The 15,651-nt window shown below is 34.9% G+C and overlaps 1 protein-coding gene across 4 annotated transcripts in view; it reads right to left on the reverse strand.

Annotated features, from left to right (window-relative positions):
- Positions 1 to 3,774: 3,774 nt before the first annotated feature.
- Positions 3,775 to 15,651, reverse strand: part of LOC116265538 (pectin acetylesterase 9) — a 29,472-nt gene continuing 17,595 nt past the window's right edge. For 2 of the 4 annotated variants that reach the window (XM_031646209.2, XM_031646212.2), the window contains 10 exons: positions 14,660 to 14,746; positions 13,517 to 13,641; positions 13,315 to 13,375; positions 12,981 to 13,037; positions 12,816 to 12,893; positions 11,142 to 11,247; positions 8,565 to 8,710; positions 6,936 to 7,047; positions 5,500 to 5,622; positions 4,946 to 5,312 (listed from right to left, as the gene is read on the reverse strand). In XM_031646209.2, coding sequence (XP_031502069.1) covers positions 5,266 to 5,312; positions 5,500 to 5,622; positions 6,936 to 7,047; positions 8,565 to 8,710; positions 11,142 to 11,247; positions 12,816 to 12,893; positions 12,981 to 13,037; positions 13,315 to 13,375; positions 13,517 to 13,641; positions 14,660 to 14,746 — 942 coding nt within the window. In that variant the 3' untranslated portion in view covers positions 4,946 to 5,265. Of the gene's footprint in view, positions 3,947 to 4,945; positions 5,313 to 5,499; positions 5,623 to 6,935; positions 7,048 to 8,564; positions 8,711 to 11,141; positions 11,248 to 12,815; positions 12,894 to 12,980; positions 13,038 to 13,314; positions 13,376 to 13,516; positions 13,642 to 14,659; positions 14,747 to 15,651 lie in introns of those variants that run through there. The other 2 variants (XM_031646211.2, XM_031646213.2) reach the window with 2 other exon arrangements.

Genomic DNA, 15,651 nt, shown 5'->3' on the forward strand with positions numbered 1-15,651 from the left:
AATTAGCGCATCAAATCACAGGTTTATGAAGTTATGCCTGGTCGCAACTTTCTTGAAATTTTAGTAGATATCAGATTATAGAGTTCCTTAGTCCTATTGAATGGGTATAGTGATAAGAAAACACATGTGAAGTTTGAATTGCTTAACAAAGTTACGAGAGATGATTTAGAAGACTGCATGTTCTGATATATAGTCTAGAAAATATGATAAAGAGAGTGTAAGACAAATTAGCCTGTCTTTGAAGTAAAGTGAAAGAACATGTCAATGTCATCCTCTTTGATGTAATTTTATAATTTCATCCTCCTTGATGCAATTATTTTTATATCGATGCATTTGTTTGTATTATGACATAAGAATATGTACAAAAATATGTACAGTGCTAAAATAAGGATCTTGTTGTCTAGGTGAGCATGATGACTAAAATATATGGTACTATGTCATGGAACGTAGCTGTGTGGAAAGTGCCGCGTGAAGAGGCTCGCACAATTATTTTTGGAAAGAAACTTGGTATAAACCAGACCATCAAGTCATGGACAAAAACTAGATTGTTTAAATGTGATGTTTAAGGTACTCTTTAAGCTAACCTTACCGATATGATTTTAAGAATATGTTGATGCAAAACATATTAAGTTTATGAAATTTTTGGACTTTAATAGTGTTTTATAATAAGCAAACATGAATGACTCTCACATCATCAACATTTTGATAACAAAAAAAAATCCACATTTTTCATAAAAACAACTTGAATCAAAGCATGTTTTAGATCAAAATAGTTTTTAAGATATATTAAGTTTAAAATACTTTTTTAGGGTTTGGTTTTGTCCCTAATCTAATGGTTATATATATATATATATATATATATATATATATATATATATATATATTGAAATGATTGTTCTCACACATTTTGGTTTGTTATGTACTATCATTACTCAAGTTATGATTATATTATAAAATTAAAATGTTTATTTCTGCTGTTTTGAAAAAAAAAAGGATAAAAACTTGGGTCGTGACATCTCCTAAAGTTTGTCTTCGTGTTCGAACTAGTGTCCATTTATGCTCTGTATGCCTTGATTCATGATTCACTTTTTTTGGATCTCTCTTTCAGTCAGGGTTTAGTACTTATGGGATCCTTATAGAATCTGTTAAAAGTATTCATATGCTTTGTTTTCACCTAGAGAGATCCTTTACTTTTCAATATTTATCTTATTTAATGTCAGTGACGTACATAGCAACTCATTGTGAGATTCTGTTTAGAGGACAACTGGTTCCCAACTGTGTGTATATTCCCCTTTTATTATTTTAGTTATGTGAGTTTTAAGAGTTTTTTCCTGCATGGCTGTATGATTTCTTAAGTTACTCAGCCATGTAGTCATTGTGCATCCATTTTCCTGCTTCGGGATTTTTATTGGTGGTCTCCTTTTAACCGTAATTGCCAGTGGTACCCTCTTGAAGTCTGTCGTCCTCTGTGGTTCACGAACCCCTGATCCCTACATTTTTGTGATTACAAGTCTTATATTATTTGAATTCAGGATCCTGCTTTTGTCTTTTGCACTGGGTTTGCCTGATCATACTCAGTTTTTTGTCAAATAAGACATTGTATTCTTTATAGAATTTTTTTTCTTTATGTATGATGTGCATCCTTTTAGTGTTACACTTGTTCCCCTTTTCCATATGCATGTGGCATTGTGCCTTTAGTGGTACCTGAGGAGCTCTTCATTACGATGATTCCTATTCATGAACTATGTGTTCCATTGATAACTGAAACTTCTTGTTCTCTATATGACTGTATATTTGCATATGGTTTAATTTGAGGGCTAATTAATTCATGTCCTATCCTGTGGGTCTCGGTTTTTGTATTCATTAAGCCGTTGCGAGAACCTATGCCTGGTTGCTTATTTATTTGAGTCTGATATTAGATATCAAGTTAATAACATCTGATATCAGCTGTGTGGTGTGAATGCTTCATATATATTCATGTGAGAGAGACATTCGGCTACAATCAAATGGTTTTAGAAGCCAACACATTAGGCAGACGGGGTGTGCGACAAAGTAGTTTGTGGAGCCCGGCGCTACTATTCCTAGACTGCAGTTTCGAGCGAAGAGCTTGCCCGAGTGCACTCCCCGCTCAGTCGCTAAGATTAGGATTTAAAAAAAAAAAAGTGCACGTTTTACCTTTCACAATATAAGTCTTTATCCCAATCTCTCCCAGCATTTCAATGTTATTTCTAACATCCTTTGTACTGTTTTAAATACTCTTAAAGTTTCTTGAAAACATTTCAAAATCATTTTTAAAAAATTAACCCCTGAAAGCCATTTTTATGGGTTTCAACAAAAGCAAGGTAGCTGATCCAAGATTGAAATCCAACTTCCCAAACTGGATTAGATCAAACCCTTAATCCAAATCGTAGGTCCAAATCCAACCGCTTAGACTAGATCAACTTAGACCCATGATCTAGATTATAGATTCAACCCTAACTTCAATACATAGACCAGATCATATTAGACTTTTGATCAAACCCATTTGACCTGTAATCAAATTCCACATATGGTCAGATCTTTTACCCAAATTTTCATCATACATCCCAGATTCAACCCTTGGCATCAAACCCAGATAAAGGAAATACTCCTTAAAATAGTTCCATGGCAAACTTGTAGTTCCCATAGGATTCTACACAAAATTTTCACTTATGGATAAACACAAATGTCTACACACAACATGATCTCCCAAGAGATTAGAAGGTAGGTACCTGGACTTGAATGAGCAAAAGTCCACTATAGAAAAGGTACTATATCTTTAATATTTCCTTAGATGCACCTTGCCATTTTGAAAAGCTTTGATGAACCTTATTTTAATTGAAATCCTTCTTTGGTAATTTGGAAACATGTAGACTAAAATTTCTTTATTTTCAAATTTGTATTTGGATGCTACTTTTCTTGAGTAACCATTGGATTGTTTAAATCATAAGAAGTATATATTTAATTCTTGGTTTGATTACCTTGGTAAAGGTCCAGGAATGGTCAGACCTTATACAGACAATACAGGTCTCATCTCCCCATTGGTCCCATATTGGGATCAATTGGAAGAGTTCAGGGACATGATCACTGACAATTGGCTGAGATCCCCTAGGGGGTGCCTGACGATCAGGCTAGTTATGAAGTTGCAAGCAATGAGAGACAAGCTGTGATAATGAAGCAAGCAAGTTTGGATATTTTAGATTTGCAATATTTGGAATCCAATCAGTTTGGATATTGAATCTATTAATTAGATTTCAGATTTCAGACAATTGAATCTGGATTTATAGACATGAACATACAAGTGCAAGCTGACCATTCAGCTGAACACATACTGATTTGGGCTCTCACATCCAATATGTAAGCATTTCATTTGCATATTTTTAGTAGTTGAAAGACTTTCAATTGGGATATGAACATTTTAATAAATATAATGCACTTGCTATTAGCCAGACCAGCTACTACATACCATGGTTGCCAATGATGTTGATAGGCTAGCAGTCTGGATAGAACCAGATCTGACACAAAAGAATTTGCTAATTTATGCCTTTAGTTGATACAGAAAAAAGCCTAGTGCCTTAGCTAGCTTGCGCAGGTTCGCACGAACTTGACCTAACCTTGATCAACTAGTGCTCGTTAATCAGAAAGATCAGGCTGCTCATTCACACAACCAACTAAAAAGTCTGAAGCAACACTATCCAAAAGATCTGTACAGAAAATTATGATTAAATGGCATGAATGAGAAACTCACCATATTAATTCCAAGATGGAATGTTGTTCTATACACTGGACAAACTAAAATTCATTCATAGAAAGATCAAGCCACTGAATAGCAAAGATGGAAGAACTAACAAAGAATCTTGAAGGATGAACTTCTTGCAAGACTTTGAAGACCTTGGTGGGGTTTCTCCTGTCCCCGATTGTGTCTCATCTGCAAACAGAGACTTGCTTTTAAGTAATCACAATAATGAAGCCAATGCTTAAAGTCTCTCTCAGATCTTCATACGTTTAGCAAGATATCTAACTATTAGAAGAACTACATGAATTCCACAAGGGTCAAATACTAGTGAATTCCCACGAACCTTGAAGAATATTAATTACTCCAACAACTTGTACTTTAGCTTTTGAATGGTTAATTTTGTGCCGTTTTTTAAGTTAGAACTAATTAATTCCAAGTATCCACCTACAATTTCTCTACTCATATAGGAGTTTGGTTGGATTAACACAAATCGACTAGATAATCATGACTTGGTACTTAAGATTCATCTTTCTCACCATCAGCCCAAAGCAAAGGAGAGACTTTTCTTAACTGAGGATAAGTACTTTTTGGCTTTTGCAATTGTGCATCAGACACTGAAACAGGTAGAATACAAAATAATCGTGTTTTTCTCCTTAAATTAAAGCAAAAAAGAAACAGTAGAGATCCCTGGCCAACAGACTGCTGATCGCACAAGGCTTACAGTGGGGGTTAAAGGGCACCTAGCACGATCCAGACTCTGATCCTAACCGGGATATAAGCATCCTGGAGAAATACAAACTCTGATCGTGATCCATATAGCCCGAACCCTTGAGCTTGCCTATGATCACCAAACATAAAGGCAATAACACGTCTTAAAGATGGGTTGCAATAACGTTCATTCGGATTTGGTGGAACTGTGAATTGGATTCTGTATTGGATCCATTTAGGAGATTGGTTTCCTATATATGGTAAGGAAGGAAAACAAGAATGATTAGCTTGGGAACCTGCATGCCATGGCTTTCTCTCTCTCTCTCTCTTGTTAAGAAAAATCCAAAGCATGCGGAAAATGTCAAGATGTATTAAACTTTTATTCTCAAACTACCAGGCCTTACGGGAAAACAGCACGATGTGAAAAATCAGAAAACAGAGTGATAGACTTGATCGGCTTGACACCCATTACAATCCCCCCTTTTACTGAACTTTGTATAGATTAATTTTAATTGTAGGTTCTGTTGACAAAAAATATATATATATTTTGCTCTGGGCACCCACATATTTCTTTCGGTTGCCCATATTATTCATTTAAAATTGTCATAATAATTGGCATGGACATGAATTGAGCCATGGCTTCGTTATGTGAATCCTTGGATTCCATTAGGATTGCACGAAGCGGGTTGGATTTGCTATGAAGGGCTTCGACGTTATCGACTTGTAGTACTTTGGGACTCGTCCAATTTCAGAACGACCTTCAATGTATTTAGCTGTCTCGGATCCGAACCCTTTGCAGTTTTTCACATCTCTGGCTTCACCTCGGCTTGTCGAGAAGGCAGCACGGGTTCTACATTAAAAAGAGAAGGGAGAAAACGTTTATTCAAGCAAATGAAAGGCCCATTTTTTCACATTGAGGAAAGGAGAAATGAAGAACTGAACAAGTTCAAGATTTGTTAGTTAAGCCCATGTTAATAATGAGAATCGAATGGAAGGTGTTGGATGGTAGGTGCGACGCTGCCGCCAGTGAACAGTACCTGTGGCCGGCGGTGTTCTCCTAGGTGAACTGGGGACACCTGGAAGTCGGGGACGTCCCGGCGGTAATCCTCTTGACCAAGGGCGTCCAGGGGCAGAGGGAGGCCTTTCATGCGACGCCACTGCTTTGAAGAAAAATAACGACGGAAACTGTTACTGTTTGTTTGCTTGTGTTCATATGTACATAAGAAATGAGTAAAATCAGTTTCAAAATGAAACTCAACTTTTAAACCCCCTTTTAAGATTTCACTAATCTGAAAGTAGAGAAATGGTTGTGAAGAGGGAAAAACGAAAAAAAAAAAAAAAGAGAGAGAGAGAGAGAAAGTGAGAGAAAAAAAAAAGAGTTGGACAAGCTAACCCTCTCTTTCTCCCTGTTTTCATTGTCCCAAAATCTATATCTCTAAAAGGTTGAAACTTGAAAGAACAATCGTAGAGGTAATTTACATGTATGAAGCGTATAAATCAACAAAATATCATGTTTCTTGGAGATGTACTTCACAAATTGATCTTACAATATTATAAATTTCATATATACATATCAAAAAAACCTTGTTTGTTATTCATTTATAATGTTTCCAAAAAATGTAAACAGTTTTACAATGAAAATTTTATGTTTGTACGTCAAATGAACTTAAATCAGATGACTCACATATAAACAAATGTTGGTAGCTGCCAACTCACCAATATAACTATCATTGTCTTTTCAAGTGAGTTATTTGGTATGTGTTTATTTATGAGTTATCTAATTACATTGATGGGATGTCCCATGGTGGTGCATACAAGCACTATATATACACACTGACACACAGAGAGAGAAACGCACGTGCACAGTTTTGAAATATGAGCATTTGTGTGCACTTACCAGTTACCACTGCTCGATCATCTTAGAACAGCTGTTATCGACTGTCACTTAAATGGAAGTTGTTGACCAGACAGAACGACTGCCATCCAACCACTGGGAGAAAAGTTCTTTACTAATAAATAAAAAATAACACGTTAAATTTATTTAAAAGCACCTTCAGCTCTTTTATATATGTAGTTCAGAGGGGTGTTATGTAGCATATTTCATTTTGGAATATCTCGACTACATCTTCTAAAATTCCAATTGGTTTCTTTTACTTTTTTTGTTTAAAAATTGTTAACACACATCTTTCTCATCAGATCTTAATGGTTTAAGCTTACGAAAATGTTTGAAAACAGCTTAAAATTTTGGAATTATGGCTTGAAAGCAGGGATGGGAACCGGTGGAACTTGAGACAGCTAGATACATCTGCAGCCGCATTGAAATGGACCGGGTACAACAAAACAATGGCGAATATCATACCACATTCCGCAACCCCATTTGAAATTTTGACAGGTATCAGCAGACCAAATGATCCCTCTCTCTCTCTCTCTCTCAGCAATATATACATCTCATCAACAAGGTTGAAGTTGATACCTGTTGGGGTCTCTAACATATTATGACAGGTATGATCACATGGATAAGGGCAATCGGTTGCCTTTATGGTTCCCCTCTCAAAATACCAATCTCCAACAGCCTCAGCAATGGTCTGGAGACATAATTAAGCTTGACAAGTTATTAGGTGAAGATATTAGTATACAAAAATAGCACAAAACATGTTAACATTTAAAGCAGATGCTATCAAGTGCAAAACTGAACTGTCTATCCAGTGGAACAAGTATATCAGTACTAAACCCACCAAGACTGATGGTCTATTTTACAAAGCACAGCTAAATCAAGAAAATTCATGAAATCAAGGACATATGAAGGGCGGTAACTTCTAAAGCACCACTCGTATGTTAAGACAACAGAATAACATATCAAGTTCAGTGCCGAATGAAAACCACTATACTGATTGAGCAGAAAGTGCTCTCTCTCTCTCTCTGTGTGTGTGTGTGTGTGTGTGTGTGTGTGTTCATAGTGGTCACCTCCAGCACCATTGTTGCATCAGTTCAGCCTAGATTCATGGTCAGATGAAAGCCAGCAATAGTATTCTTGCCGTAAAAAGAATGCCGAGTTCCTAGAGAATCTCCATAACGCTGGACTATCTCCTCCTACAATGGACTATAACTGAACCAACACAAGGTTGTATATGACCCAACAAGTGAAGAAGAATGAATAGTAAATTGAAATATTTTTTTCATCAGCGCATGATCCTAAAGTGGGGAAGGGTACTAGAGGAGTTTTAGTGGTAGCTAAGTTCTAATAAACTGATCTCTTGAAATAATACAGTCAAAGGAAAAACTGTAAGCTAGAATTGTGAAGCAAGAGAACAAAACAATTTGACCTCACAAGAACACAAGGAGAAACTAATGAGACCTTTCCTCTCTATGTACAGACTTGAGTTGAAGGAGCTAACTTCATCTTGTAGAACCAGGCAGCTATCCGGCCTGGGAAGTAAAATAAACTCATAGGCTGACAAGAAGAGTCTTGTCTTAGTTAAAGAATGAGGAGCATTAACCAGAAATCTAGAAATTTCACAGAATATAACTATCCAGCATGCTGAAATCAAATTGAAAACTAAACCCTTAAGTCTGTAAAAATTGGTCCAATATAAAAGGCTACCTAATCTCCATTAATAGACTAGCTGTTCTTTCCATTGGTAAGGACAGACAATGGACTGCAATTCTGTATCAGACTTGCTATTATACCCCAGAGGAAAAGGACAGCTGGACAGGTGACAGGTTAAAGACCGGTGCCGCACTTTCCCCATCAAAGAAAGACTAACCACCATGAAATTCAGCCCAATCCATGTATCATAGGAGGAACACAGTCAGGATGAAGGTCAAAGAGCTAAGAGAGAACTTATTTATGGGCATCACCAAGAACCAAAGACTGAATAATTTGTATCAAGTTGAATAAATCTTCAGATGTGACCATCCATAAATTAACCAGGCCCGAGTTACACAGTAGAATCAAGCAGGAATCAGGACAGTGAATTACAGAAAGAATGATGACACCAATTGCTCAAAACGAAGAAGAAAAAGAAAGTTGGAAACCGACCACTACAAACAGATTCAAACCATTTACAGATTGGCACGCTAAGCTTGAACTCTGCTTACAAACCTTATTTTGCAGCCTTGGAGAATCTAAAGCAAACCAAGTATCTTGTAGCTCACTCTGGCAATGAGTGAAACATGAATTTATGAAGGCACCTCCATTACGTGAACCTAGAAAGGATCCCAATGCCATTAACATGTCAATTCTAAAACCTGTAAAGACAGGGAGAGATCAGTATTAGAAATTTTGAACCATGTTTCATCAAAATCCAGAATTCATCCAATGCAATTTTAAAAAAGAAAACCCTGAAATTATGATTGTAGGATTCATAAATAAAGAAAAAACAGAGTAAAATTAATCATTCATACTCTTGTTATTTGCCATTTGGTTTTCAGACAACCCAATCAAGTCTCAGTGAATCACCTTGTTTTGGCAGAGCAAAATTTAAAAAAAAAAAATGAAAAATGAAAAGAAATGCATCCAAATATTCACTATGTTTGACATAATTGTCTTAGGAGGATGCCTGTGGTAGAGACTGCCATCGGCTATATGTGAATTGACCAGTTTATCATATAGTTAGGTCCTTGGAAATTTTGTACACCAGTTGTATGATCTACTACTAAGGATGGTCATACGTCATGGCTTTCTCTAACTAGGTGCCTCTTCCTCCCACCCATTTTCCCCAAAGCCTCACCTTCAAAAATTCAATTCAAGTAAGCAAACCTTGTGTATTCCAGATAGACTAGTAGATAAATGAATCATGATATACATGGTTTTATAGTTCGGACATTATAGCATCTACCTCCCCATTCAACCAAGAGTGCAACATTATATGGTACTGGGCATAAACAACGCAAACATACACGCCCAGAGTCCTAATATTACAGTAGGAAGAAGGTATGAGTAGCTTGCATATTCCATTGTGCAACTAGCAATCATCTCAGATCATGTAAGCCTTCCTACAAAAGTGCTGGTAATATCAGATTTGGGTATTTACAAGAAAGTACAACTTTCATTTGCCAAACATATCGTATGGTGCAGATAATGAATGATCCATCTTGTCCAGACATTAAGACAAGCCAAATACCAAGTTCATTGAAAACTGCTTTCAAATTATAATATCATTTCTCTAGAAGGAGTTTCTTCCAAAGTCGCAGTCTTGCATAATCTCTATTCAAGTTATTCAATTTACAAACAAACCCCCGTAATCTAACCCCACATCATAATGAATCAAATGGAGAACTACTTATATCAGTGTTGTACGTATCGTATGATTTCGTATCGTATCGTTTATAAAATACGATACAATACACCCCCTATATCGTAAATAGGGGTGTATTGTGCATGTATCGTACGGTACGTACGATACATGCTGATTTCAAAAAAGGGAGCTTGAATACCCCTTTTTCGATTTTCTTTATAAAAACCTGCCCCTTCTTCATTTCTAACCTAGAGATTGTGCCGCCATGGAGGGAAATCATCGATTTCCATCGTTAAATCATCGATTTTCAAAGTGAAATCATCGATTAAACCATGGATTTATGCGTGGGTGGCTGATTCCCGTTGGGAGGAAAGGGGTTTTTATAAATCGTGAAGATGAAGATGAAGAAGAAGATGGAGATGAGGATGAGAATGAATATGATGAGGATTATGAATGAGAGTCGAGAGTGCTTTCATTTTATATGTATTGACATTGAACATTTTCACAATTTCATTATCTTGTTGAATTTTGATGTTTACAAATGATGAACCATAACTTTATAGCAATAATAAGTCTATCATTCTGTAAAACATGTTTTTTATGAAGAACATATTATTCTTGATTTTTACTGATTTTTTAATAATTTTTCGAATTCTTTTCCTATTTTTTCTGATTTATTAAAAAAACGATACGTTTACGATATGTTATGATATTTTACGATACGGTGTATCTTAAAGGCAGACTAATACTGCTTAGGATACACTTTTTACAACATTGACTTGTATAAGTATTGTTCTTAATCAAGATATGTTATATCTGTCTAAAATAGCAAAAATGAGTCAATAAATAGCTCAGAAACCTAAATAAGTGCCAAAAAAGCCTCCTAGTCAATATTCACACTAGAGCACAAGAAAACAACTAAATAAAATAAATAAGAATCTAACCACGATAATTTTTCAAAAGGGAAAAAATGATCACTTTTGGATGCACTAACATTTTAGGAAATATGTGCAGTGTTAAGGAGTTTTTCGTTCATAGAAATAGTTAGATTAGCAAGTTCCTTTTGGTTGTGCTTAAGCAAGCTTTGCAACAATAAATGATGGTGTAGAATTGATATTCTTGTATGTTTAACCGTTTTAGGAGGAAAGTCGTATCAGAAACATGAAACAGCAATAAAAATCCACTATAATCATTTTTCTTCATATTGCCTTAGATCGCAAAAATTTAAGTGTTGAGTTGAAGTTGACAAACTTAAAAAGGAAACACTGGAAGCATAATTAGATTTTTTACGCTAGTATGTGAAAACATTCTCAGTAATAGCCTCGTAACTGAAAATATAGTACAACATTTTCCAACCTTAAAGACAAGTTCTAGCAAGGGAATGGAGAATGATATTTCACATCATGATGAACACATGAACTTTTAGGGCAAGGAAAAACAACCTTGAAGAGTCAGTATTTCATCTGATGTACACAAAGCAGGGTTCAATTTGCATTTGCCCCAATGTCCTAGTGGATCAGCTGAAGCAGGAACTAGAATGTGATTGAACTGTTGGCAGGGAAAAAATCAGCATTCCTTGCATTATACATGCCATAACAGGATATTAGTTATGCAATAGGAAAACACAAGCAGAAAAGGCAACAAGACTCATCAGAGGTTGCATGTAAAAGATAGACAATTTAGCTTATCAATAATTTGTAGCCTAAAGTAATATTTCTCATAAGCATTTTCCAGTGACAGCATAAAGGAAAAGTAAATCACCAGGATATGTCATTAGAGATAGATAACAAACCAAAACTACTTTGATTTTGGTTTACAGTTTCCAAAACAGCTGAATTCATTAAGTAAGAGCATTTCAACCATATGCCTTCCATATGTCAATATTTAAACACAGATATAAGACAACAAACTGAAAGGGGAAATGAAAGAAAGGTATTCATATCTTTATGCATGGCGTGCTAAAAGCTCACGGCTAAATAAAAATCTCTAGATTGTTCAGGCAAAGGCAGATGAAGGATTTTCCTAGCCATCTTCACAACTCGACGTGAAAATGAGAACATGCAGAAGATGGTAAATGGCACAATGACATTAGACAAATAAATCCTACCAAATATCAAATACCTGTTTAAGGAGAAACCCTGGTGCCAATTTTCTATTGATCAGGTCAGGGTTGGAAAAAAAATGTCAAGTCAAATAGAGGTCAAAAGCTCAATAATCATGCTACATCTCTTAATTGGGTATAATTTAGAAAGGTACCTAACATTAGTTAACAAAAGTAATATACCAAAAACGTGTAACATGAAAAATTTTCTTTTGCATGTTGATTTGGAAGCCTTAATTTCAAAATAAGCCTATGACATATGACCTGCATGCTACTGTCAAATAGGAGACAACCTTTATTATTATTATTATTGTCTCTTGTCTCAGGTTAAAAGCTCAGTTAGATTGTACGTTATCTGGAAAAGAAGGAGCTTTCGCTCTCTTGCATGAACTTAAACTTGTCATAACTGCTTTAGAATAATATTAATGTATAACTATAACATCCTTTATTAAACTGAATAAACACCCTTCAGCTCCAAAGAATGCACATTTTCATGTTACTTAAAATTATAGATTTTTACCTAAGGCCCTCTTTTGTCTTGGAAAAAGGGATTGACTTGAATGATTTTTTTCTTTAAACATAACAGATCAAAATAAGAAGTACTTCCTGCAAGTCACAGTTAACTGTCTTTCATTGATATTCATGGAATAAATAATTTTATATATCAGCTACATAGAAGCACTGCAAAATTTCAATGATTGGGTAAGCATTTGCCTATTTGTAAGGATTATGTTTGAGGCACACAAAGGTGTTAAGAGCATCTGATTAACCTTTCTTTTAGTGGATAGATGGTTATGTTACAAACGAATGCTACATAACAAGGGTATGTTGTGCAAAAACATAAAAAATGACAGGTACATGACACAATTGAACACATTAATCAACATTAGGAAGTTTCTTATAAGTGACATCATGTAGAACATAAACAAAGGCCTTATAGGAATAAGTAAACACAAGCAAGTGGCACATATTAAAAATAACCTTTTAACCACCAGAGCTGAAGATACACTCTTACCTGATACACATCATATGCTGCATTGAGAATAAAAAGTGGTGTTTGTATATAAGCCGATGCATACTGTGGGAAAAAGCACTGGCAAGAAAGCAATATACTCAAATCATGCAACTCTCCTCATAGCATTAAAGAATTAGTGTTGTACAGAGGGTGTTAGATTGAGACCTGAGAAGGAAAATGCTGAAACATGGTGCAATTCTTTGCAAGATTTTGAGTCACCTCCTACAAAATTACACCAAAGGAGAAGAATGAAAGAATCAACTGCAGAACTTCCAAGATGAGAATAACTACCATGGAGACTATTGAAACCAAAACACATCAGTCTTCATGGGCTCTAACATGGGTTCCAAATTGTTGCATAATACATTTAAGTGTGGAACTTCATCTGATGTAAAAACCAAGGATTTAAGATTGTAAAATGATTCAGGATTAGGGTCTCATCATGTACCTAAAGCAAGAATAAGCAAGTTGTATGGCAAGCATTAACTATAAACCATACCTGAAGCATGACCACACCTTGGAAGAATGACCTCATTGTATAATTACCAGCTATGTCTCGTCTGAAAAATGGAGAAAAAAATATAAAAAAAAATATGGGTTTATCTACAAAGGACACACATGTACACCTAAAAAGAGGTTCATAAAGATCCTAATAAAGGTAACAATATATTTTCAAACTTAAAAAGGGGAAGGATAATTACGCATCAAGAAAAAAACCGCCATCACTTAAGCATTTTACAGTAGTGGTTTCTGGAAGTAGGCTGGCGAAATCATCACAGTGTAGTATGGCAGACAGACCTCCAGCAGAGCAACCAGAAAGTAAAGCCTGAATAGAACATGTATGCACAGCAACATAGAGATACTGGGAATCAATATAAGTCAATGGATTTTCTTTTCTTTGAAGAGAAAAGAGAAAACATGAACAGATACAAAGAAAGTACAGGTCAAGTACCATATTCTATTAAGCAACCATCTTAGACAGCCAAGAGTAATCTAACAAATATTTTAACCATGACCAGCAAAACTATTGCTAATATTTCTTTCGTTCTAGTAAAATGAGCAATAACCTTTCCCAAACCACCCCAATGGGATAAGTTAAAATGGAACAATACATTTATAGTCTTTGTTGCTTGACGTGGAATCATGATGATGAACCAAGTAAAGCAAAGTACATGTACCTGTGCATGCTCAGTTGAGAAATATAAAAAATTCAAAAAAATTGAATAAGAAGTCTTAGGTCCCTTGAAAGTCTACATTAGTACCAAAATGCATCAATTGAAGCTCAAAACAAAATGAACAAACAAAACAAAATTCCCAGAGAACTAATGAAAATGTGTTCCAATGTGTGTTCATTATGTTTTGTTAACCATGAATTTTTAGTATAATCATATTTTTATTTGCAATTCATGGTGGGTAATTATGCATCCATATGTTCTGTAAAATATAGATCTCATTGCCCAAAGTAAATTGCTGATTTAGACCAAGGGAACTCCACATTGCAAATAAGGGATTTTCAATAATTGTTTAGTTCATATATTTTATAGATATCTAGTCAATTAGAGAGCAAGCGATGACTGAATTTATGAACCTACTGACATTTTGAAGAGGAAAAGTGGAAAGTGGGACTTTTTAATATGGTAATGGGTTTCTTAAGGTAGCCAAAATTTTAAAATAAGAACTGTCATGTCGCATTGAAAAACATTAAACTTTTGGTTGTACTACAATGGTTGTGGAAAAAATGGAACCACAAGTTCTAATAGAATAACATGATTTGAAAATAATAGTCATGGTTCATCCCTGACATTGTATTAAGGGCAAAGAGACATAAAATGATAGTCACATACCTTCTTTGCTTTTGACATTCCTTTGGAAAGGAGGTCAGCAACAATGGCACGCCATATCCTTTGCCCTCTGAAATATAGTTTTATAGTCTGAACCAAAAATCCAAAAGAAAATGAAATTAGTAAGAGAAGAAACTTTCAAGTACCCTATTAAGAAAAATTAACTTAATTAGCAAAGTATCCACACTTCTAACTATGGATTGCTTCTTTCAAATACGATCTATTGTGCTTCTTTTCCCTTTAACTTTACATTTTTTAGTAACATCAGTTTAAGTGTTCCATTGCTAAGGGATCATTTTGTATTTAACTGACTAATCAGCTCCTGGCATCAATTTAGTGATGTGATTGATTATTTATCAATTTGCTTCCAAAAGCCATAAACTACTTCGAACTATTTACAATAAATTTTTTCTGTTGTCTGAACCTGAAATTTCACTTCTGATCCCTCTATTGCATCTTTCCTTGTAGCAAGTGTTATTCTCGTCTCTCTTTGAAAAGGTAAACTAATGCTGGTGCTTCATTCTGTTGAGGTTTTGATTTCTCTCTCCCTCCCCTCTCTATCTCTCTGATCTTTTTCCCTTTGGTTATTATTCATTTGTAAAGACAATTTAAAATGTAAATAACTAGTTTGATCAAGGGGCAGTGTGACTGGTAAGTCTTTGACTAAAGATTTGGTTACTCATAAGTTAGTGTCACAGAGATCGCAATATTTTCGAAACGATCGTGATATTAACATCAAAAATAAGAAAAACGAAAAAAGGGGAAAAAATCATGACATTTTAAAAAATGGGAAAAATATTTATTGCGATATAATCGCGTTTTTCAAGTTTTTTTTTCCCCATTTTTCTATTTTTTAGTATTTATATTATCATGGATTCAAATTTAAACTTAAAACAAATTATTTTCATCATTTTTATTGTCATTAAAAAATTTTTTTTATCACTGTTATATGTTTTTATTTATGTTTTCCTACTAGTTTCTCATTTAGTTCATTT

Source organism: Nymphaea colorata, chromosome 12 (assembly GCF_008831285.2).
Source record: "Nymphaea colorata isolate Beijing-Zhang1983 chromosome 12, ASM883128v2, whole genome shotgun sequence".
NCBI lineage: Eukaryota > Viridiplantae > Streptophyta > Magnoliopsida > Nymphaeales > Nymphaeaceae > Nymphaea > Nymphaea colorata.